At 42.4% G+C, this 22,630-nt stretch overlaps 1 protein-coding gene across 1 annotated transcript in view; it reads right to left on the bottom strand.

The window, feature by feature from the left end:
• The window catches only part of Erich2 (glutamate rich 2), a 48,570-nt gene extending 27,814 nt beyond the window's left edge, over positions 1-20,756 (bottom strand). Inside the window, 8 exon segments of the mRNA XM_008855348.3 lie at positions 7,632-7,720; positions 8,497-8,505; positions 9,747-9,774; positions 9,988-10,040; positions 10,488-10,518; positions 19,091-19,331; positions 20,167-20,576; positions 20,578-20,756. Of these exon segments, the coding sequence (XP_008853570.2) occupies positions 7,632-7,720; positions 8,497-8,505; positions 9,747-9,774; positions 9,988-10,040; positions 10,488-10,518; positions 19,091-19,331; positions 20,167-20,576; positions 20,578-20,756 (1,040 nt within the window).
• Positions 20,757-22,630: the final 1,874 nt, after the last annotated feature.

Below are 22,630 nucleotides of genomic sequence, written 5' to 3'. Positions count from 1 at the left end.
AGACCTCCAAAAGGGAATAACTGATCTTGCTAATTCCCTTGATTCCCTCTCTGAAGTGGTCCTCCAAAATAGACTGGGACTTGATTTACTTTTCCTACAAGGAGGGCTATGTGCCACCCTCAAAGAGGAATGCTGTTTTTATGTTAGTAAAACAGGAGAGGTTAAAGAAGGCATGAAAAAAGTCCTAGAGGGGCTTGAAAAATGAAAAAAGGAACGAGAACAACAAAACAGCTGGTTCTCGTTCGCTGCCTCTTCCTGGGCCCCTTACCTCCTCCCCCTTCTTGGGCCAGTTATTTTTCTCCCCCAGTTATTTTTCTCCTCCTGGTGTTGTCTCTGGGGCCCTATCTTTTCAACAGAATTGTTGCTCTGTTCAAAAAGCAAGTAGATGCCTTATTAGCAAAGCCTATACAGGTACATTATCATCGCCTGGACCTGCAAGATGGAGCCCATGATGAAATGATACGTTGTGGCGACGCTTTCAGTCGCACCCCCTGAGAGCTGAGTTGGACAGTCAATGACGGGTACGAGAGTGACTCCCCCCAAAAAACCACCTAAGACAGGAGGGCCGCCTGAGCTGCTGCCTAATCCCATGATGGGTATGTAAACTGGGGATGATCATTCCAACCTAATACAGGTGCAACTCCCTAGGGGTTATAATTCTCATGGCTCCTACTTATTAATTCTCATGGCTTTTACTTATAAACAGAAAAGGGGGAGATGTCGGAGACCATGCTGCCTGGCAGCCCTCACTGCCCCCCAGGGCAAGCATCCTCTGGAGAACTTGCTGATCAGTCCTCCCTGCCCCCTAAGATAAGCAACCCTTCAGATGAGTCAAGATAAGTTTGAGCAACCACCAATTTCCTTAGCCTGCAACCAGACCATGGCACCAGGTCCCCTCATCCTAAGGGACATTCATTAACCCGTTGAGACAACACCTTCCCTCCCTCTTCCCCACCTAACTTCCCGCTTCAGCCCGTATAAGAATCCCCGTGGAAAAATAAACTTTGGCAGCTTGATCAGAGTTCTTTGTCTTGCTGTCGTTCTTCGTGTCTCTTGTCCCATCATTCCAGGAGGGGGTCTAAATATGATTCAAATGTATAAAATGCACAAATTCAATTAAAAAAAGAATCTGTTATGTAAATGCTTTCAGTACATAATTGTGACATGATGACATAAAACCATTTAAAGGGAAGATGGTCCTGGGGCTGGGGAGGGTCACTGGATCTCTTTGTCCCTCTTCCCAATGTGGCCATATTGAATAAATCTTTTTCTGCTTTTCACGATTTAAGAAAAAATTAAGGAAACTGGTCTTGAATTACTTTTAAAGTTTGTAAAGAGATTCTTGCTATTACTAAATGAAATACATATGGAGAGATTCCAACACTAATATTAGCCCCATAGTCATAAAATAGCCTCTTTTAAGCTTTTACATGTGAAACTTCATGTCAATAAATAGCGCAATGAGAAGTATTCTTTTTAAAAAGATTAGGTGAGAAGAGTGTGTTGGATGCCCTGGAATTGGAGTCATGGACAGTTGTTAGCTGCCATGTGGGTGCTGGGAACTGAACCTGGGTCTCTGTAGGAGCATCCAGTACTCTTAACCACTGAGTCTTCTCTCCAGTCTCCAGAGACAAGGCATTCTTGTGTGAAGTACTCTATTCATAAAGATAAGTGCCCATGCTTGGAAAAAAATTACCCCAAATCTCTTTTATGAGGTGCTAATCTTTTAGTATGTCTCTTTTGTAAACTTAAAAATTTTAACTCCTAATTTTCATGGAAAGATACAAAAAGATGTAAAGTATTGTTTTCCCACTAAAGTTATGGTGGCTTTGCCTCTTCAAAGCAGATTGAATCCTGAACATTAGTAGTGCAGTCAGCTTTCATGGGCTGTGTTTTATTTTATTTTTTTAATTTTTATTTTATATGTATGTGTGTACTGCCTGCATGTAGGTAAGTGCACCCATGTCATGCAATGCCCGAGGAGGTCAGAAGAGGCTGTCGGATCCCCTGGGACTAGAGTTATGGACAGTTGTTAGCTGCCATGTGGGTGCTAGGATTTGAACCTGGGTCTTCTGCAAGAACAACCAATGTTCTTAAGCACTGAGCCATCTCTCCATTAATTTATTTTGTGTGTCATGTGCCATGGCATGTACCATGGCAGAGGACAACTTGGAGGAGTCTTCTTTGACCATCTGATCCTGGGGATCAAACTCAACTTATCAGGCCTGGTGGCAAATGCCTTTACCTGATGAACCACCTCACCAGCTCTTGGGTTCTGATTTAACAACTGGCTTAACCAACTTGTTATATTCCTTGGTAGGGGCAAGAATGGAGCCTTTACTTCCTAGGATGCTTGACTAAGCTATACCATTCCTAGACGTACACTCAAAGGACTCTAAGTCACCACACCACAGAGATACTGGGCATCTATGTTTGTTTATTACTGCACTATTCACAACAGCCAGGAAATGAATGGAACAAAACTAGATACTCATCCATGGATAAATGGATAAAGAAAAGATGTGGTGCATATGCACTGTGATAGTTTGAATGAAAATGTCCCCCATAGGCTCCAAGTATTTGGACATTTTGTCCCCAGATGATGGCGCTGTTTGGGGAGGTTTTAGAAGGTGTGGCTATCCTGGAGGAAGCACATCACTGGGGGTGGGCTTAGAGAATTCTTAAGCCTTGCCAGATCTCCAGCTGATCTCTTGCTTCCTGTGCCTGTGTGATGATGTGAGAGCTTAGCTTCTGCTGCTCCTGCTCCAGCCACCTCCAGCCACCATGCCTCCCTGCCATGACACACTGTAATTCCCTTGGAAATGAAAGCTCAAATAAACTCCTTTCTATAAATTGCTTGGGTCAGTGTTTCTATCACAGCAACAGAAAAGTGACTAATACATGCACAATGAAATTTTATGTACCACTCATGACATTTGCAGGAAAATGGGTGTATTTTTCCCTTAGCATTGTACTAAGGGAAATAAGATAGACTCAAGACAAAAACTGCCTGTTTTCTCTCCAATGCAGAACCTAAATTTAAAATTGTATGTATACATGTATTTATACCTGTGCAATGAGATTACACATAGATTATGAAATTAGGAAGGAAGAAAGCAATCTTCAGGGTGGTGGGAAGTAGGGTGATGAAATACATGTGGAAGGAAAGCAGAAAGGGAGATTAATTGGAGAAGAAAAGGAACCAGCTGCAAGGGGGAAGGGGGATGGCAGTGGGGAAGGAGAATGACTGTGAACAAAGTAGGACATACACATGAAGAGGCCATGATGAAACTCTGTACTTCGTGTACTAAAAAAAAAATAAAAAGAGATTAAAATGACAACAGCAACAACCAACTTCTTCTCTGGAAATTAAAAATGCATAGCAAAGATGATTTATACTTATTCTGCACCTGACTCTGGTCTCCTAAATATGTAAGAAAGCAGTAGAGAAACTCTACATTAAGAACTTGAAATCCTCGTTTCTCTGAAATGGAGGCTGTTGCTATGCTGAAGGAGACTATAAAATGATTACTAGAACTTATATACTATAATAGCAAATGCCTTTTTCCATGAATGACAGTATTTTGTTGACTCTTAGATGCCTCTATTTATTATAAAATATTACTGTTTTATGTACCAACAAGAAAGGAAAGATATTGTCAAATATGGCATCAACTGAAATCAACATGAAAAATACATATGCCTCAGATCTATGAAATAGAGTACTGGACTATTCACTAACTGATATCCTTAAGTAGGTGTGTGGACAGCTTCAGCTGTCAACTTGACACACCTGGGAAGAGGGAACCTCAGTTGAGGAATTTCCTCTATCAGATGGGCTTATGGGCATGTCTGTAAGGCATTTTCTTGAGTCTTGAGTGATGTGGGAAGGCTCAGCCCACTGTGAGTGGGAGCAGGTGGTCCTGGGTTGTATAAGAAAACAGGCTAAGGGAGAAATGGCTCAGGGGGTTAAGAACACTGGCCACTCTTGCAGAGGACCCAGGTTCAAATCCCAACACCCACATGGCAGCTAACAACTATCAGTGTCTCCAATTCCAGTGTATATGATGCCCTCTTCTGTCCTCTGTGGGCACTACATGACACAGGTATAGTTGTACACATGCAAGCATGACACTCATACACATAAAATAAAAATAAATAAATAAATTTTAAAAAATTGTTTTAAAATAAAGCAGGCTGAACACAGGCCAGAGGAGCAGGCCAGTAAGCAGCATTCTTCCATGGTCTCTGCTTCAGTTCCTGCCTCCAGGTTCCTGCCCTGAGTCCCTGACTCACTTCCCTCAGTGATGAACTATGACCTGGGAGTTTTAGCATGAAATAAACCCTTTCTTCCCCAAATTGGTTTTGGTCAGAGTGCTTTTCCATAGCAACAAAGAAGCAATCTAGGATAGAAGTTGGTACTGAAGAGTGAGGTATTGCTATGAAGAACCTAGCCATATTGTTTTGGTGGGGGGGGGATTGTGGAAGTTTTGGATTTGGGGGCTGAAAAAGTCATTGAGGGCTTGGAGCTTAGTGAGCTGTTCTGTGGAAGCGTGGAAGATAGAACAGTGAGATAAATGTAAACAAATGGAGGCCTGGCTTGTGAAGTTTCAGAGGGAAATCTGACCCACAAATACTCTAACCGAGCTGTTTGTCTGATACTTTGATTAAGAATCTGTGGAAGTGCCGGGCGTGGTGGCGCACGCCTTTAGTCCCAGCACTTGGGAGGCAGAGGCAGGTGGATCTCTGTGAGTTCAAGGCCAGTCTGGTCTACATAGTGAGTTCCAGGACAGCTGGGGCTACAGGGAGACCCTGTCTCAAAAAGACCAAAAAAAAAAAAAGAATCTGCGGAAGTGAAACAGCTTGTGCTTTACTGGGACACCTGATGCTGTTTAGCTTAGCTGGGGCTGTAAAATCAGCTGTGATTAACAAGAGACCAGCATCATTGTGGTGAAATCTTCTGGTAAGTATTTCCTCAGGATCAGCACACAAGCTGTGGCCCAGGGGAGGATCAAGGCTGCATCTCAAGTTGGAAGCCAAACTTGGCAATGAGTACAAATCTCCCATATGGAGTCTTTTAGATAGACCCACTGAAGGGGTACTCCAATTGCCTCACCCTGCGTCCCTATTCAGCATGGAAGAAGCCAGAGCAGTCTGTGACCCGACTGCTTATGGGCAATTTGGGTAACCTCTTCAGAGGATGGTGTGACAAGAATAGGAAGTAGGAATTGGCTAGGCAGTTAGGGTAAAAGGACCCCAAAGAAAAGTAGCCAGTTTCTTGGCTAAAATTCACATCCTTGGGCCTCATGGCAACCTACTCTGTTCCAAAGGCCAAAAATGTCAAAAATATTTGGGAGCTTTTATCTAATCCTTAAAGGATTTTAGGGTTACTGCTTCAGAAGGGGGAGTGTTAGAGTAGCCAAAAGCCCCATTAAAAAAAATTAAAGAAGAAAGAGTACATGAAGTTATCAGAAAAAAAGCGATGGAGAGACATGGGAGCACTTGGAGGGGAGGGAGTGGGCATGGATTTGATCAAAACACCTTATATGCATATATGAAATTCTCAATAAATTATTAAAAAAAAAAGAATCTCCCATATGGTACTGGTTTTGGTGGCATGAAAACTTACAGAATTGAAGGGCTCATGGAAAGAAGCTGAGGCTTTCCCCTGAGAGGCCAGGAGAAGCCATTGGTGAAGGTCCAGCCTCACTTGCAGTGGAAATCCCAGCATATTAGAAATGCTAAGGTCACAAGACAACCACCAAGGGCAGTGGCAGGTGTGGAGTAGAGCTGGCCTGAACCTATGAGACAAACTGAATGTGCTGTGGATAGTGGAGCCAGAGAAGTGGAGCTGCCCAAGTCTTTTGGAGCCCAGAGGATTGTGAGTGAATCCCAATGTCTATGCTAATGGACTTTGGTTTTGCTTAAGCGTACCCTGGTTTTTCCCTCTTGAAATAAGACATATGTATGTAACTTATTAAGGATTTTATAGGAGCCTACAGTTAAGAGATTTATAAATAGACTTGCAACTTTTAAAGTGTTTTAATTTTTTAAAGATTGTGGGATTTTTAAAGCTATACTATGGTTTTTTGTAATATTTTATTCATTTTTATTTTATGTGTATGAGTGTTATGCCTGCATGTAGGTAAGTACACCTGTGTCCTGCAATGCCTGTGGAGGACAGAAGAGGTTGTCGGATCCCCTGAAACTGGAGTTATGGACAATTGTTAGCTGCCACGTGGGTGCTGGGATTCAAACCCAGGTTGTACCATGTTTTATGTTATATTAACATGAGATCTTGGGGACAAGAAATGGAAAAGTTATGGTTTAATAATCACGTGTGTGTCAAGTTGACAAGGGTCAATTATGCTGAACAGCTTCAGGTGTCAACTTGAAACACGTGGGAATTCCTCAGTTGAGGAATTCTCTCTATTAGACTGGTCTGTGGGCATGTCTGTGAGGCACTTTCCTGATTATTGAGTGATGTGGGAGGGCCCAGTCCACTGTGGATAGGGAGGGGTAAGTGGTCCTGGGTTGTATAAGACAGCAGACTGATCACAGGCCAGAGGAGCCAACCAGTAATCAGCTTTCCTTCATTCTCTTTCCTTCAGGCAGGTTCCTGCTCTGAGTTCCTGTCTGACTTCCCTCAGTGATGGGACTATGTGTGACCTGGGAGTTATAAAATAAAATAAAGCCTTTCCTCCCCAAGTTGGCTTTGGTCAAAGTGTCTTATCAAATAGACTACAACAGTAGGGGACTTAGTTCAATTCTGGGGGTCTGAACAGTTCAAAGTACCCTTAATATTCTTAAACACACATAGAGACATCTGACAGGTTCAATAGCCTGTGGCTGGATAGAATTTGAACGTTAGCAACAGTAACTATGGCAGCAACAGCCACAACCCAACAAAGTCTACTTCCTATAGACTTTCCCATCCAGTTTCAAAGAATCAGAGGCTGGTAGTTCAATCTTTTCTCCAGCTAAAACCTATTGTCTTCCTTTTGAGAAGGTGATGGTGTTTATGATATTAAGGGTGCTAACCATTTAAGACAATAATTAACTACTGTACTTTAAAAGAACAGTTTCATTGCCTTAAAAACTACAACTCTGGCTGGAGAGATGGCTCAGCAGTAAAGAACACTGACTGTTCTTGCAGAAGACCCAGGTTTGAATCCTAGCACCCACATGGCAGCTAGCAACTGTCCGTGACTCCAGTTCCAGGGGATCCAGCAGTCTCTTCTGTCCTCTGCAGACATTGCATGACAAGGGTGCACTTACATGCAGGCAATACACTTATACACATAAAATAAAAATAATAAATAAAATATTTAACAAAAAAACTACAACTCAGCTAAGATTGAAAGTTCAAAGGCGTTTAATTTAGTACTGATCAAAGTCATAAAGTTACTCAGGTAGACAGTTCATCAAAACATGTTTATTTTGGAAGGTAGATATCCTAGGTTTCAGCCTTTTTCCTTGGTCTACAAAGAGCACTGGACATATTTAGAAAACGTCCCCAAACTACTATTAGAATTAATAGTATTTTCAGAAAATTTGCATTTTTCAATTTTCTCTGAAATGATTTATATTAGCCAGTCATGGGTCAAGAACCAGAATTACTTGAACCGTACTTTGGTGAGAGTGTCTTCGCATTTGGAGACACTTGTGCTGGTGAAGTATAAAGCTTACTTGCCAATCTTGGTCTGCATCCAAAGTAGTAGTTATTTAAAAGTGAAGTAGGAATGAGAAAATAGCTTATCATTTATTTTAGGAAAGACTGCAAAGCATGCAATTATGTAATAAAACCCCCTACAGGTACAGTTTTTTCAATCTCAGTCAGAGTTGGGAATTTGCTTCAGGCATTTTCCCTGGGGCTGGGACTGAGGGAAGACTCAAAACAAGGGAAAGAACCAGGGCACAGAACACCAGTCTTCTCTAAGCCAGCGTAGACAGGATCTTTGCACAAATCAATCAGCCTTGCCAGCCAGTGGGTGGAGCCGACAGGGGCATGCAAAGTGGACCCGAAGCTTCACCGAGAAATTTGATGACTCTGCAGATGAGTTACATTCTTCTCTGAGCTACGACAACACACAACTTTCTATTTTACTACGACAGTTTTTTCAGACTAGCTAGCTCTGTGTACTTTCAATTTTGGATGAAGTGCCTGAGGGGGATCACACTACACATCTGTGAAGCGTCCTGGTTACATTTACAAGCCTTGCTCTTGTCCCCAAGTGAATGCAGGAGAACATACTGACTATCCTTGCAAAAGGTAGTTTGATAGTCAAACTCAACTATTACTGAGATCCAGATGATTAGTCCCTCTGCTTTTCTGCCTGGGCCCAGTCTGTACTGACCCCTGGGCCGCAGCTCTCTAGGAGTGAGGATCAGCTCTGCTCCAGTCCCACCACTGCTCAGTGTATGTATGACCACTGGCTGTAAGTTAATACAGATCATATTGTCATCTAATGCCATACTAGCCTGAATGTGCCCAATTTTGTCTGACTGTCAACTTCACAGGATCCAGAATCATCTAGGGAACAAACCTCTGGGCACGAGGGAGTTTCTACATTGGGTTAACTGCAGTGAAATGAGTTATTATCAATGTGGGCAGCACTACAACATGGGTGGAAGTCTTCAGACTGAAGAGAAAAAAAGCAAGCAAGCAGAGAATCAGCCTCTCTCTCTCTCTCTCTCTCTCTCTCTCTCTCTCTCTCTCTCTCTCTCTTTCCTGCCTGTGCATATAATATGACCAGCTGCCTCACACTCCTGCCACCATGCTTTCCCTGTCAAATTGTGAGACAGAAGAAATCCTAAGTTGCTTCTGTGAGGCTTTTTGTCATAGTAACAAGAAAAGTAACAAATACACTAGAAAAATCACTTATTTCCATCAAAGATCTGTTAATTTCTATTATTATTGAACATTATAACTCATATTTCCCTCAAAGAGAACTAAACAGTTACCAGGTTTTTAAAAATTTGAGTATGTTAGCCATGATGTGGGTGCTGGGAACCAAACCTGGGTCCTCTGCAAGAGTAGCCACTGAGTCATCTTATCTAGACCCTTGAAATGTGATGTTTTTTTAAATTTTTATTATTTTTATTTTATGTGTATGCATGTATTGCCTGCATGTAGGTAAGTGCACCCGTGTTGTGCAATGCCTGCGAAGGTCAGAAGGGGCTATCGGGTCCTCTGGGACTGGAGTTACGGGCAGTTGTTAGCTGCCATGTGGGTGCTGGCATTTGAACCCAGGTCTTCTGCAAGAATAACCAGTGTTCTTAACCGCTGAGCCATCTCTCCAGTCCCACAACATAACTTTTTAAATACCAGTTCATTCAACTATTTGAGGGAGGTGATTTTTCCCTTTATGTGCTACTAACAATGCATCTTATAATGAGTCAAGAATACTTAAGTAAATATTCACCAGAAATATTCTAAAAGAGGTAAGCAGTAACAAAGTGAAACAGGAAAGAACAATTAAAATTAAACAAGTAAAATATAGTATGGACATGATGTGTAAGTCTTAGAAGTCAAACTGAGTATCATCTGTATCTCATTTTTCTCACAGTTCAGTTTTCTTTTAAATATCCTTCTATTCAGTGACAACTACTATGACTGAAGTTCACATCAGTGCATTTTTGGTTTTTCAAGTTTAATTAGATGACAAATGGTTGTATCAACTACTGACTGCTTAAAAAGCACACGACAGATCAGGTACAAGGCCAAAGACATTTCCTTACTGTGCCATTGCTTGATTTGGTTCAATCACTGAACTTTCTGAAAGAGAAGAAAAACAATTTTAGAATATTTTCAACAGTGCTGTCCCTAATAGAAAATTTAAATTGAGGAACAGTTAGGGATTTTCTTGAAAGATAGATAACATAATACAGGATTTACTTGCTGAATCACACAATCACAGTCAACCATTCCAACATTCACCTTAATTAATATTCAGGGCAAGATGAGATACATAAGTAATAAATCACTGATCCTTTGGATCAAACACTAGCAATCTCCCATTTTGTCTGTTTTTGGGTGCCTAAGATAGAAGCAAGAATAAAAGCTAGCATTATCATTATTATTTTAATTTGAAGTATTTAAAAGAAGATTAAGGGCCTTTATACAAATGTTTCTATTTTGCAGGCTAAAATATAATTTATACTAAAGCAAATTATTTTAAAATCATACAAATTTATGGTGAAATAGACCCAAGCATTCTGAAAGAAAAAAAAAAAACCACAACAGTTTTCATCACTTTTGTTTTTTGGAGGGTCTCATGGATGTATCCTTGGCCTTAAACTCACTGTGAAGCCAAGGATTACCTTGAACTTCTGATCTTCTTGCCTTCACTCCCAAATGCTAGGGTTACAGGCTTATATTAGCATGCTGGTTTATGGGGCCTGGGGATTGAACCCAGTCAGGGTTTCCTGCATGCTAGGCAAGCAATCTACCAACTGAGCTACGTCCCCAGGCCTGTATCACTTACCTTCACAACATCTTTCTTGTCTAGATAGTTTCTGGGGAAAAAAAAAAAAAAAAAGATTTTTACTTTGTAAATTTCTAAACACTTGTAGAAATTTAAAATACAAAAGAAACAAAAGCAAACTCTGTCAGTAGGGTTTGAAGTATGCATTTTTCTGACAATGAAATGGAGTACGAAGTCTAGAGAAACCCACCTTTCTTCTTCTCCACATCCTACCTTGCAGTGTATATGATCAACGCTGTAGGAATGAGTCTACATGGAAGAGTGGCGATGCACTAAAGAAATAATCCCTAGTTCTGTTACCTTTTTGGTTCACATACGTGAGATTCTAGGTCTAGAACCAAATCCAGTTAACAGCAGGCCTAGGACCCTCTTCCTGCTGAGTTGACTCTAGAAATAGTAAATTCATCTCACAATTATACCACTTCTCTCTCCAAGATCAACAAACTAGAATATGATACATAAATCAAACTCTGCCATAGCTGTTTTTGGGCCATGAAAGATCCTTTTAGAATACATGTGAATCAGAGGAAGATGGAAGTTTTCCATATCAAGATATGGCATTTTAATAAAGTATTATTTAAACAACTAGATATACAAATTGATCTGATTTTAAAGATACACTTTAATTTTTATCTCATAAATCCTCATGCATTTATTAATACTAACAAGTCATAATATTTTTTCTATGAGTTTTTGCCCAAGTTACCCAATTACAGGACTGATTTTCCTATAACTTAGTTCTTTATACATCAGGATATATTTCATTTTAATTATAAAGAAATAAATTCTTATACTCATCATGTTAAAGATCTACTTGTTCCCACATTTGGCTCTTTATCCCAAGCCGGGCTTTTAGAAGTTATTATTATACACCTGGAGATTTCTGGAACAAACAATTCAGGGCCCAGAGTGTGGACAACAAAGACAAAGCCTTGGTTAGTTTGTACAGCTTGTTTTCCAGTCCTCTCCCTCACATCAACTCTCACACTCTTGGGCAAAGCAGAAATGCATAAGCTTTTGCCTCAAGCTTTGTTTTCTGGGAACTCTGACCAAGTCAGACATTAAAGACATTACTAATTTCATTCTCTTCTGAGGCATTCATAGAGAGTTAAAGTGGATCAAAAAAGGCAGGCATCTTTTGAGAGAAACCAGTGCAATCGTGAACTAAATAGCCCTAAGACCACCTCTCCTGAGAGGTACATTTACTCTACAGGTTTCTGCAATCCTGTGGGCACTGGTAGGGCAGGCAGAGCATGATGTTAAGAGTCCTCCCCTCCTGTCCAGTGCCACCATCTTCACAGATTGCAACATCCCACCCTTACTTGGATGCTTTATCAGTGCTTATGATTCTCTTCCCATTTGACCTGGTGAAAGGAAAACCCAGACGGAACTCAGCTCCTGATGGAGACCCAGACTCTACTCCATCCAGCTTTATCATTGCTGAGGAGATGCCCACCTGACCTCTCTCCCTAACATTGAATTCCTCGGGAGTCAGTAAGACCAAAGAGTCTGGGCTCTTGCTAAGAGACTGGAATCAGTACCAGTTTTCCACTACCAAGGTAAGTTTGGGAAATTTACTTAACTTCTTTAAGCTTCACTCAGATCTTCCACTTGAAAAATGGGAGCACCATGGGGCTGACTTCTCTGAATTATTATTGAGATTAAATGGGTAAACTAGAAGTGTTTAGTATAAAACCTGGCACGTAGGACAGACACTAAAAGCAGCTTGATGTCTTATGTAAAAGAAAAGTGGGGAGGTGTCCTATGGGGCTGATTAAGACTGTTTAGGGAAGTAAAACAGAAGCTGTGATTGAAGACAAGCAAGCCAGCTCTGAGATCTCTGTGTGTGTGTGTGTGTGTGTGCACCTGTGTGTGCCTGTGTGTCTGTGCATGAGTGTTTTGCCTGCATGTAAATGCACCATGTGTGTGCAGTGCCCACAGAAGCCAGGAGAGGGCACTGGATCTGGTTGTTAGCTGACATCTGGCTGCTGGGAACTGAACCAGGGTCTTCTCCAAGTGCAGCAAGTCCTCTTAACCACTGAGCCATCTCTCCAGTCCCAAAGCTGAGGATTTTTACTATTAATTAACTTAAAAACCAACCTCAGGAAGAGGTGGGAATGATGCAAAGACAGTATTCATGTATAAAATTCTCCAGAAAAATGTTTTTTAAAATAGAAAAAAATAAATCGCCCACCTCAGCCCTAAAGGACGGATACTTGTTAACAAAGACCACTGGCTCCATGGAGAGAGCAGAAGTGTAGAACACAGGCAAATTAGAGTGCCACCCATAAGCAGGGCAAATGAGAAGTGTGATTGTAAAGCTGCTGTGCATTCTGAAAATGCTAATATGCAGAAAATATCTGAAAGGAAATGTTTTCAGAAAGAAAACATAATGCTGATTGGCTGGAGAGAATAAACGTGAGCAGCAGGGCTGGGGACAGAGGACTTTTAGCTTTTTCATTTGTCCCTCTTGAAGAATATAAATGTTATCTATTTAACAAAACAAAGACAGCTTGAAATTTGCCATACTATTTGCATGTCCATCTTTTCAGGCACTAGGGCAGTTTGTTGACCTCCTGCTCCCTTACTTCTCTCCATCTAGAGGTACCTGTTCAAACTGAACTTCTGTAGATGCTAACTTGCACATATGGGACTATTGATAGGTTAACATTAACAAGTCGACATTCACTTAATCATCCCTTTGAGTCTCTACATACTCTCTGGCTATTGGACTATGGGCTGACTTTCCTCATGTCCTTCAGCAGTCCCTGTGGCAAAGAGAACATGTATGACAATTTTCATGTAATATTCAACATCTATTTAAAACAAAAATTTGGGTTGGAAGGTATACTATGTACTTAGCATGCATGAGACCCTAAGTTTCACCCTCAGCATCAAAACTAAAAACTACATTTTGGACAAGTACCTTCTTTGTATTAGGTTTGTGCTAAGCTCTGGGGACACATAGATGAAGATCTGCTGCTTCTGAGAAGCTCAGAATCTTACGTAGGAAATATATGCTGACTTCTTGTCCAAGCTTTAGAGTACTATACCCAAGACCTCTTTCTATAGGGCTACAGTGTAATTTTCTATATTGTCCAAACTGAGATCATGGTGAGTACTGAGATCAATAAATTGTTTCTTCTGAGATCATGGACAAGAGATACCCAAGAAGAGCCAGCAGGCAGTAGAGGCAGAGAAAGAGAGGAGGAGAGAAATCATTAACAGGGCTGTTCTGAACTACCCTCCAGTTCCACAATCCAGATCTGTGACCTATTCTCAAGGTTTCTTGGATTCTTTCAAGTGTTTTATTTTCCATACATATCCTTAAAGAGGGTACTGACAGTCTGTATTCTTTGCCTCCAGATTTGTAGACAGATGTAGCTGGCCTGACTACAAAGGTAGTACTGTCCCCAAACAGACCAGCCATAGTAATTCAGAAACTAACAGTGATGGGGCCAAGGGGCACACCTGTAATCCAACCTCAGCTCGTCACCTTTCCCTGAGATTTTCCAAATGGTACTGTGGGGGTGATGTGAGTCTAGAATACCCAGAAATCATGGTTCTTGGTCGGGGATGAGCTCTGTGAGTGAAGCTGAACACACAAAATTAAAATGTACAGCACACATGTGAGCTGGTCCAATGAACTTCTCATTTTTCCTGGAACAAGTCACGTTTTTGTTTGTTTTTTGTCATTTGAAACCAAAAGGAACCTTGATTAAGAGGGTTCCTAGTCCTTGAAACCAAACAAGGTTAACACTTAACACGCTTGGTACCAGGTAATAAAAGCCACATTACTAGAATTAGCACAGCCTCTGAGCATGCTGCATGAGATAGGTTAAATCTACTGGCTGGTCATGGTGGAGGTATCAGAGGAATCACAATTACAAGCTTGCAAAATTGGATGTTTTGCCACAGGATGCAAACAAGTCAAGCTCCACTGTGAACCTGGCACTTAGCTAAGTCAGTGTATTACTTTGCTTCCCTACTACTATGATAAAACATTCTGACCAAAAACAACTTAGGGAGGAAAGGGTTTATTTGGCTTACTCATCCAGATCACAGTCCATCATTGAAGGAAGCCAAGGCAGGGACCTGGAGGCAGGAACTGAAGCACAGAGCACAGAACACAGACCAGTGCCTATTACTGGCTTGCTCCTCTGGCCTGAGCTTAGCCAGCTTTCTTATACAGCCCAGGACCATCCAGGTGGCATTGACCACAATGGGATGAGTCCTCCCACATCAACTAAGAAAATGCCTCACAGACATGGCCATAGGCCAATTCAATGTAAGTAATACCTCAACTGAGGCTCCCTCTTCCCAGGTGTATCAAGTTGACAACTGAAACTATATAGCACAGTCAGAACCACAAAGTCGGCTAATGACAGAACAAAATGAATAGTCCAGTTCTGTGCTAGAGAATGGCTACAGAAGAAGCTGGAAATGTATGCAAGAACAAAGTATAAAGGTCATTAATTGCCACATGCTAAGAATTTAGGGTTCTAATTATTAGACAATGTAAGCCAAATCAAGGCTTTGACAAGGACCACAAGATTAAATTGATCTTGGAAATTTGATGGAGGGTAAATCTGAGAGAACAGAGGCAAGAATACCAGGTAAGAGTCCAGAGCAGCTGTTGGCAAAGTTCAGCCCACAGGCCACATGTGAGTCACCGCCTAGTTCTGTAAATGAAATCCTATTAGAATACAGACTTGTTCATTTGTATGTATGGCTTCCAAGCCAGCAAGGCAAGTTTAGTCATTTTTTTTTTTAATCTTTTTGAGACAGTTTCCCTGTATCCCCACCCAGCTGCCCTGGCACTCACTGTGTAGACCAGGCTGGCCTCCAACTCACAGAGATCCACCTGCCTCTGCCTCCCAAGTGCTGGGATTAAAGGCATGAGCCACCTCACCCACCAAGTTTAGTCATTTTAAAAAAGGATGTATGGTTCATGATGTTTAAAATATTTAGGATATGGTCTTTTATAGACAAAGATAGTCTCAAGTCCAGGGACAAGATGATGATGTAGAAGGCTGGGAAGGTGTACCTGGCAGGAAAAGAAAGGTAAGCCTGAGAGGCACCAGACACTGACAGAAGAAAGAGAATATGACAAGGCTAGCTCTGATGATATGAGGAGATGTCCAGGGAAGAGCACAACCTAGGGGATAAGGAGTTCGATTTTGCAAATTCTGAGCTGGAGATGCCTGTGGGTCACTCACATCTAAGCGCTATTCTATTCCATTGAAAAGGGAGCACAGAACTAGAGAGAGGCAATAATGTGTACAACAGCAACAAAAGGAGAGTAGATGGTATGGTACACATGGAACAAGTCAAGGCCAAGGATGGAATCCTGGTTCATAACACCCAAGAAGCAGGTGGAAGAAAAGTGTCATGTAATGCACATAATCAGTATGGAGACAGCTAACTAGTAGATCCCAGAATTAACACAATCTCAGAGGAAGGCTGTTTGAGAGAAGAAATTGGTTCTTAGCCCAGCACGGTGACAACATGCCTGTAATCGAAATTTCTCAGGAGAGGCAAGACTAAGTTCCAGGCCAACTTGGGTTACATACAGCTCAAGGCTAGCCTGGGGAACCTAGCATCTGTCTTGAAAAGGGAGGTGGGGGAAGTGAGGCTATAGCTTAGTGGTAGATCATTTGCCACTGTTGCTAGGGTGGGGGGTATTGTTGTTGTTGGTTTTTTTTTTTTTTTTTGAGACAGGGTCTCACTATGTAGCCCCTGCTGGCCTGAAACTTGCTACAAAGACCATTCCAGGCCGTCCTTGATTTCACACGATGATCCAGGGGTAAGCTGGGTGGAGGTTCCCCAAGGGCTCATTTCTAAAGAGAAAGGCCTTGGTTCTTGGCTTCTTAGTTGAGTCTCTTGGTTTGTTGTAGAAGCCATGCTGAAAAGTTGGCTTATACAAAAAAGGAGAGCACTGGCTCACAGAATCCAAGTGAATTGAACCCTAGGCTGTGTAAACAGGCACCATGGACACAGTTGTGTCCAAGGACTCAGGAATTGTCTTAGTTCCTCAGCTTTTCTCTGCAGGTAGGCCCATCCTTTTCTCTCACTGAAGAGAGATTTGTGGTTCAAAGCATGGCTCCCAGAAATCCTGGGGTATCATATGATAGTTTCAAGTTTTAAGGAAAAACTGACTTTCTTAGCAACCAAAAACTCAAATCAAAGCTTCAGCAATTTTTTTCTTCCACAAAAAATAGAAAACTCAAGTCACTTTAAGAAAAATGGAGGTGGGGCAGGGATGGGGATAAAGCTCAGTGGGAGAATGCTTGCCTAGCATGCATGAGGGCTTGGAGTCAATCCTGAGCACTACTACCAAACAAACAAATAAGCAAGCTTCCCTGGTTTAGCTGGAAGTGGTGAGTATCCCAGTACTGTAATCCCAGTAATTTCCTGAGATAAAACCTTACATTTTGGAGGGAAGCTGGGCAAATAACAAAATGTTCTAAATAAAGGTAAACAACAGACTATCTAAAGGGGGTAAACAACAGGATGTTTTGAGGGGAGGTAAACCATTATATCCTGCAGGAAAGCTTTTTAAGCTCAGGAAGTAAACAACTCAACAGCTTCAGAAAGACCCTGAAACTAGGCCTCTTTGCCTTTATATACATACATACATACACTAAGGACTGCCAAGAGAAACTCTTAGTATAGCCAAGACAGGCAAGCCAGTGAAGCCCCCTGGAAGAAACAAAGACCAACTTAGATGCCTGGAAGAGGCTCAAACCAAGTAGGCTACCAGGAAAAGACCCTCTCCAACCTGTTGCGCTGCAGCAGGTTGTGCAGTGCACTCCAGGCTTTTGTGAGCTGTCACCCATACTGGGTGGGCTTTGGTGATGCTGCTGTGGGTCCTTTCTACTCCTGTAAACCCTTACCTATATTCCAATAAAACTCATTGGTTCACCAAGTTGGACTTTGGTGGTATCCTTACTTTGGTCTATTGTTGGTGGTTCCCTACCTGGGGTGAGTCTCCCTAGGAATAGTGTCATATGACACTGAGGCAGGAGGATTTTGAGTTTCAGGACAACATGGGCTACATAGTGACTGTTCCAAAAAAGAAAAGGAAGTTGTCCACAAAGAAAAATATGGGATCATCACAATTTTATCTATGCATGCATGCATTCTTTGCCTACCTTCTCACTAGACTGAGTTCCATGAGTGGAGGGACTTTGTGTCTTGCCTACCTCTAGTGTTTAGTGTACTCCATGCCATGTAAGTTGGTGCTCAAAATTTGTTGACTGAGTGAAACCAGAAGGAAACAAAGGAAAAGAACATATAACTAGACTTCTGTTCAGTACAGGGAAGCTAGCTACGGTGTGAAATGTGGTTAATTCAAATGGATATACAGTGCAACACGGGACTTTGAAGACCCAGCACCCCAGACTAGCCATCTCACATACCCACTTCTCTAGGTTTATGCTCACTAACCAGCAGCAAGTGAAGCCATAGGTTCTATGTAGAATATACAGTCCTCACAGTCCTCCATCAAGTGACTTATCCAGAGTCCATAGTACTCATATTTTAGGTTTCTTTTACAATATTGGAAGACATGACATTTTATCATATTTATTCAATTATCTTGCCCTTTTGTTCTATTTGTTTTTATATAGTCTTTTCTTTTGATTGGCAAAGAATGAATGAATGAATAAGCAGACAGGTGTGCTCTGGCCCCAAAACAGTGGCGAAAGGATAGGATCAGCTCAATGAAGAAACATAACACGATATAGGCACAATATTTTACTGCAGAGCCTCAAATGCACATAAAATAGTTTCAGTAGAAGAATAGAAGAGATGGAGAGTTCTAAATTAGGAAGAGGAGGAGGCCCCAGACTAGTTTCAGCTGAGTTCCAATTATTTTCACTTCCATCCAAGATGGCCCACTTCCAGGCTCTTGTCCAAAGTTGGCCCTTTTGGCAGGCTTTTCCCCAACTTGCAGGCTCCCTCTGGTGGAAATTCCACCCTTGTTTTACCCAATCAGGTTTCTGCTTTCATGTGAGTGAACCAAACACGAACCCTGTCCTGCCCAATCCAAAGGGGGAAAGGGGAGCCCAGTTCTGTCCCACCTCCTATTCTATGGAATATAAAAGCCCAGATTATTGAGGGGAGTAGACAGTGATGCTCCAGCTCTGAACCCAGTCCTCTGGGGGAGTCTGTCTCTTTATGTGCTGTGTGTAGTGCTACTTTCTTGACAAGGGGCCAATAAATCTTGGCTGTGTGCTGTGACTGCAAACTTCTTGTCTTGTAGTTTTTTATCTAGCAAAGAAACTGGCCCCAGAAAAGACCCTAGCGGCATCACAAGGACCACCCATCACTTACATTATATCTAAAAATACTAAAATTTTGTGTATTTCCTCCTCTGCAGCACAGTATGGCACTAGAGGCAGCTCCTGTCAATAGATTGTATAATGTTGAGTCAATTCCTTAACCTCTCTGTAATTCAGTTCTTTAAGTATAAAATAATAAAATCAACTATTTATCCTTTAGTTACTATACAGGTTAACATAAAAGCTTATAACAGCAACAGAACTTATCTTTTATTAAAGTATAAGCACTACAGCTTCTCCTCCTGTAACTATTATTACCTATGGCCTGGTTTGGCAAGGACAGTCCTGAGCATGTACTCACAAATGAGCCAGTCTGTAAGTGCAATGTGAGACTGCTTGGCCAGAGAAGGAGGGAACACAGTCTGAGGGTGCAGCTTTACTGCTGGGCAGGAGTGGGAGACTCTAGAACTCTGGAGTGGGTCCAGTGGAATTCTTAGGAAAATGTTGGGATTTAGTTCTGGATACTCAATACTTAAAAGATCAGTTCTGCTACTGTTTTCTGGAGATTAAAAAAAAGAAGAAGAAGAAAAGAAAAAAAAAAATCCAAGCTGGGCTGGTGGTGCACACCTTTAGTCCCAGGACTCCGGAGACAGAGGCAGGCAGATCTCTGTAAGTTGGAGGCCAGCCTGGTCCACTTAGTGAGTTCCAGGCCAGCTGTGGCTACAAGACCCTGTCTCAAAAAGACAAAACAAAACAAAAAATCCAGTAACTTTATTTACTAAAAAATAAATATTAGATTGGATTTAGAGATGATTGTGCTTGCTTTTTAGAATGAAACAAGCAAAATATTTTTAAGTGTCTTTTTCAGATTTATTTTTAAAATGCTGCTCCCAGGGGCTCTCTTGGGGTACGAAATGCGGGTCAGTAATAATTCACCTATGCCACACGTTAAAGTGATCATTCTACCACACGTTATTTAAATGCTACTAAGGTAGACTAGGGTAGTTTGTGGGGTCAAAAGACCACAAAGTCTTGATTTCGGAAATTCCTACTCATCCAGGCTGTATCTCAGAGGTGATCCGTTTTTGGAACCCTGCATTTGGGAGTTCTATCTAGGAGGTCCAAAGTTAACAACATTGCTAAGACCAAGCAAGTTATACGCGGTAAGTAGTCTTCAACTACAATCAAGGGATGCTCGTCCCTATAAGGCACTAAGTTGTTTCCAAAAATAAGTAAAGAATTGGGGGTAAACACAAGGACTGAGGACGGAGCTGGAGGTCCTGAGATGGAGCGTGACTATTCTCCTTTTGGCAGCTCGGGAGGGGTGGCACTGTCTAGCTGCCACGCACGCTCACGCAGACAGCCTGCCCCTCCTCCCGGCCGGGCGATCTTACCTTCTCCGGCGGTGCTTTGGCAACCGGGCGGCCCCGGAGCTCCAACCTGCTGGGGCAGAGAAGTTTGTGGAGGGGGAGGGGGGCACTCAGCTGTGGTCCCAAGGGAGGGCTGGGTTCCGGCGCTCACGGGGATGTCACTGCGGGGCTGCTTACCCGCGGGAGATCCGACCACCACGATCCCGCGAAAGGTGGACCGGGAGGACCAGCTCTGCTCGCCACTCGCTGAGATTTCGGAGCTGCGAGCCTGCAGGGACGCCGTGTCACCATGGAGACTGGACTGGCTGCCACTCCCACCTCGGAAGCCGCGAGAGCAGCCCAAAGACAAGGCCGCCGGACGCAGCGGCCGGGCAAGCGGGGCGGAGCGCGGCGGGTCTGCAGAAGGGCGCACGGGGCGGGGCGCAGTGGGCGGGATCAGCGGCTGGAGCCACCTGGAGGGCTAAGCGAGCGGCGCGCGTGGCCCATCGCCCCGAGAATTTGGGGGTCACGCTGCGTGGCAAGCTTGGAGTGAAGACTCGGGAACAGACTTGCGCTCGTGCCCAGGTTACTTTGAGAAAGGCTGGAGAAACGGGGACTGAAAGATCGGTTTCCATACCTGATGCTGATTCTAGGTGGCAGAGGGAAAGTTGGGAGGGATGGGTGCCTCTGAATGTCGATGAACAAATATCCCCTGCAGGTTAAGTCCCCCAACCTGAGATCGCCCGGAGAAGATTATGGGTTTCTTGGGGATCTTGACATCAGGTCTCTTAGAGTTCTGGTTCAGACTCGCGTTTCCCACCAGCCCAGGCCAAGTCTGGGATCCCTTTTGCGCCTGGGCTGCTACTGAGGCACCTCGGCTAGCGGGAGGTCTTACTGCTGCACTGCTTCCATCACAAAAGAGGGTGAGAGAGCTGTCTGTTAGAAAATCTAATTGTTTGTCAAGCCTATCTTCTAAAGGAAAAAAAGAGCGGCTTTTTTTCTGCCACGGAGGTGAAGAACTTGTTGCTAGGCAACAAGTTTTGTTGGCATCAAATCTGAATTCGAATTTCACATAACAGCCAAAAGATATGGGATATAATTACTTTCTTAAGGACTCTCTGGGAATATGTACTTTACTACAAGTTTTAATGTATGGAAGATGCCTAACTGACATCATAAAAGTAGAATCAGCCAGGGGCTGGAGAGATGACTCAGCAGTTAAGAACACTGTTCTTGCAGAAGAGCCGGGTTCAGATCCCAGCACCCACATGGCAGCTAACAACTGTCTGTAACTCCAGTTTCAGGGGATCTGACAGCTTCTTCTGTCCTCCGTGGGCATTGCACAACACAGATGCACTTACCTACATGCAGGTGCACTTACCTACATATATGCGTAGACATAAAATAAAATTTAAAAATTAAAAAAAAAATAAATCAGCCAAATGGTTCAGAACCAAAAGTATACAGATTCAGATATCTGAAATTCTCTGATTTCTCTGGCCACAGTCACTCTCTTAAGTTTTCCTGAACCATGAGTGGTAGGACAGCTTCAAGAAAAGAAGCTAGAATGGAAGTGTGAAGGACTCAGTGAAACCATAGACAAATAAGTGATTCATTTGGTGAGGATCCAACAAGCCACTCTGTTAATGGACATGCTCGTGTCAGATGAAGTTTTATGGAAGATCTTTTGCTCAGTCAAGGCAAAGGAAAATCGTATTTCTTGATCATATTTGAAAATACTGCTGGGTGTGGTGGTGCAGGTTTTTAATCCCAGCACTGGGGAGGCAGAGGCAGGTGGATTTCTGTGAGTTCAACACCAGCCTGGTCTACATAACGAGTTCCAGGCCAGCTCAGGCCACAGGAAGACCCTGTCTCAAAAAGACCAAAAAAGAAAAAAAAGAAAAAAAAAAGAATAATTTTGTTGAATTTTCTTAGTGTTGAGTAGATAGCGGCAAACTGGCCATTCCCACTGTCCTACTGTAAGGAAATGTTAGAGAGTATTAACTGACCCAATTAATCTGTCTCTTTCTTCCTCCCCTATCCCCCAAGAGAAGATCTCAAGCCCATTTATACAATTTGGGGTTTTTATTAGTAATGAAAAAGGGCAACAATGGATTAATGACCTTGGAGAATTAAAATATTCTCTCCACATAGACCTGGTTTCCACCTTGGACTTCAGGGTCTCAGAGTGCAAAGTAAGAATGCATGTGTACTATATCTCAGAACATGGGACTAGAAAATAAGTAGAGCCTTTTAGACTGGCCCCTAACATCTGATCAATGACTCTAAGGTGACATTATGACTTCTGTTGTATTATGCATCTGAATAAAAGAACCTAGTTTCAGGGTAGCTGTAAGGATTAAAGATCATTCCAGTAGAGTGCCTGGCCCAATGCCCATTCAAACTCACAATGTTTGTCTTCTCTGATGAAAAAGCATTATAGTTCATCTTTATTTGTATAACATCGGAGATAATCCACCCAATTCTATAAACTTTGTGTAGAAGTTAT

The sequence above is a fragment of the Nannospalax galili genome, unplaced genomic scaffold, assembly GCF_000622305.1.
Source record: "Nannospalax galili isolate Female #2095 unplaced genomic scaffold, S.galili_v1.0 scaffold346, whole genome shotgun sequence".
In the NCBI taxonomy this organism is placed as follows: Eukaryota; Metazoa; Chordata; class Mammalia; order Rodentia; family Spalacidae; genus Nannospalax; species Nannospalax galili.
This window is presented reverse-complemented; position numbering and strand designations above follow the sequence as displayed.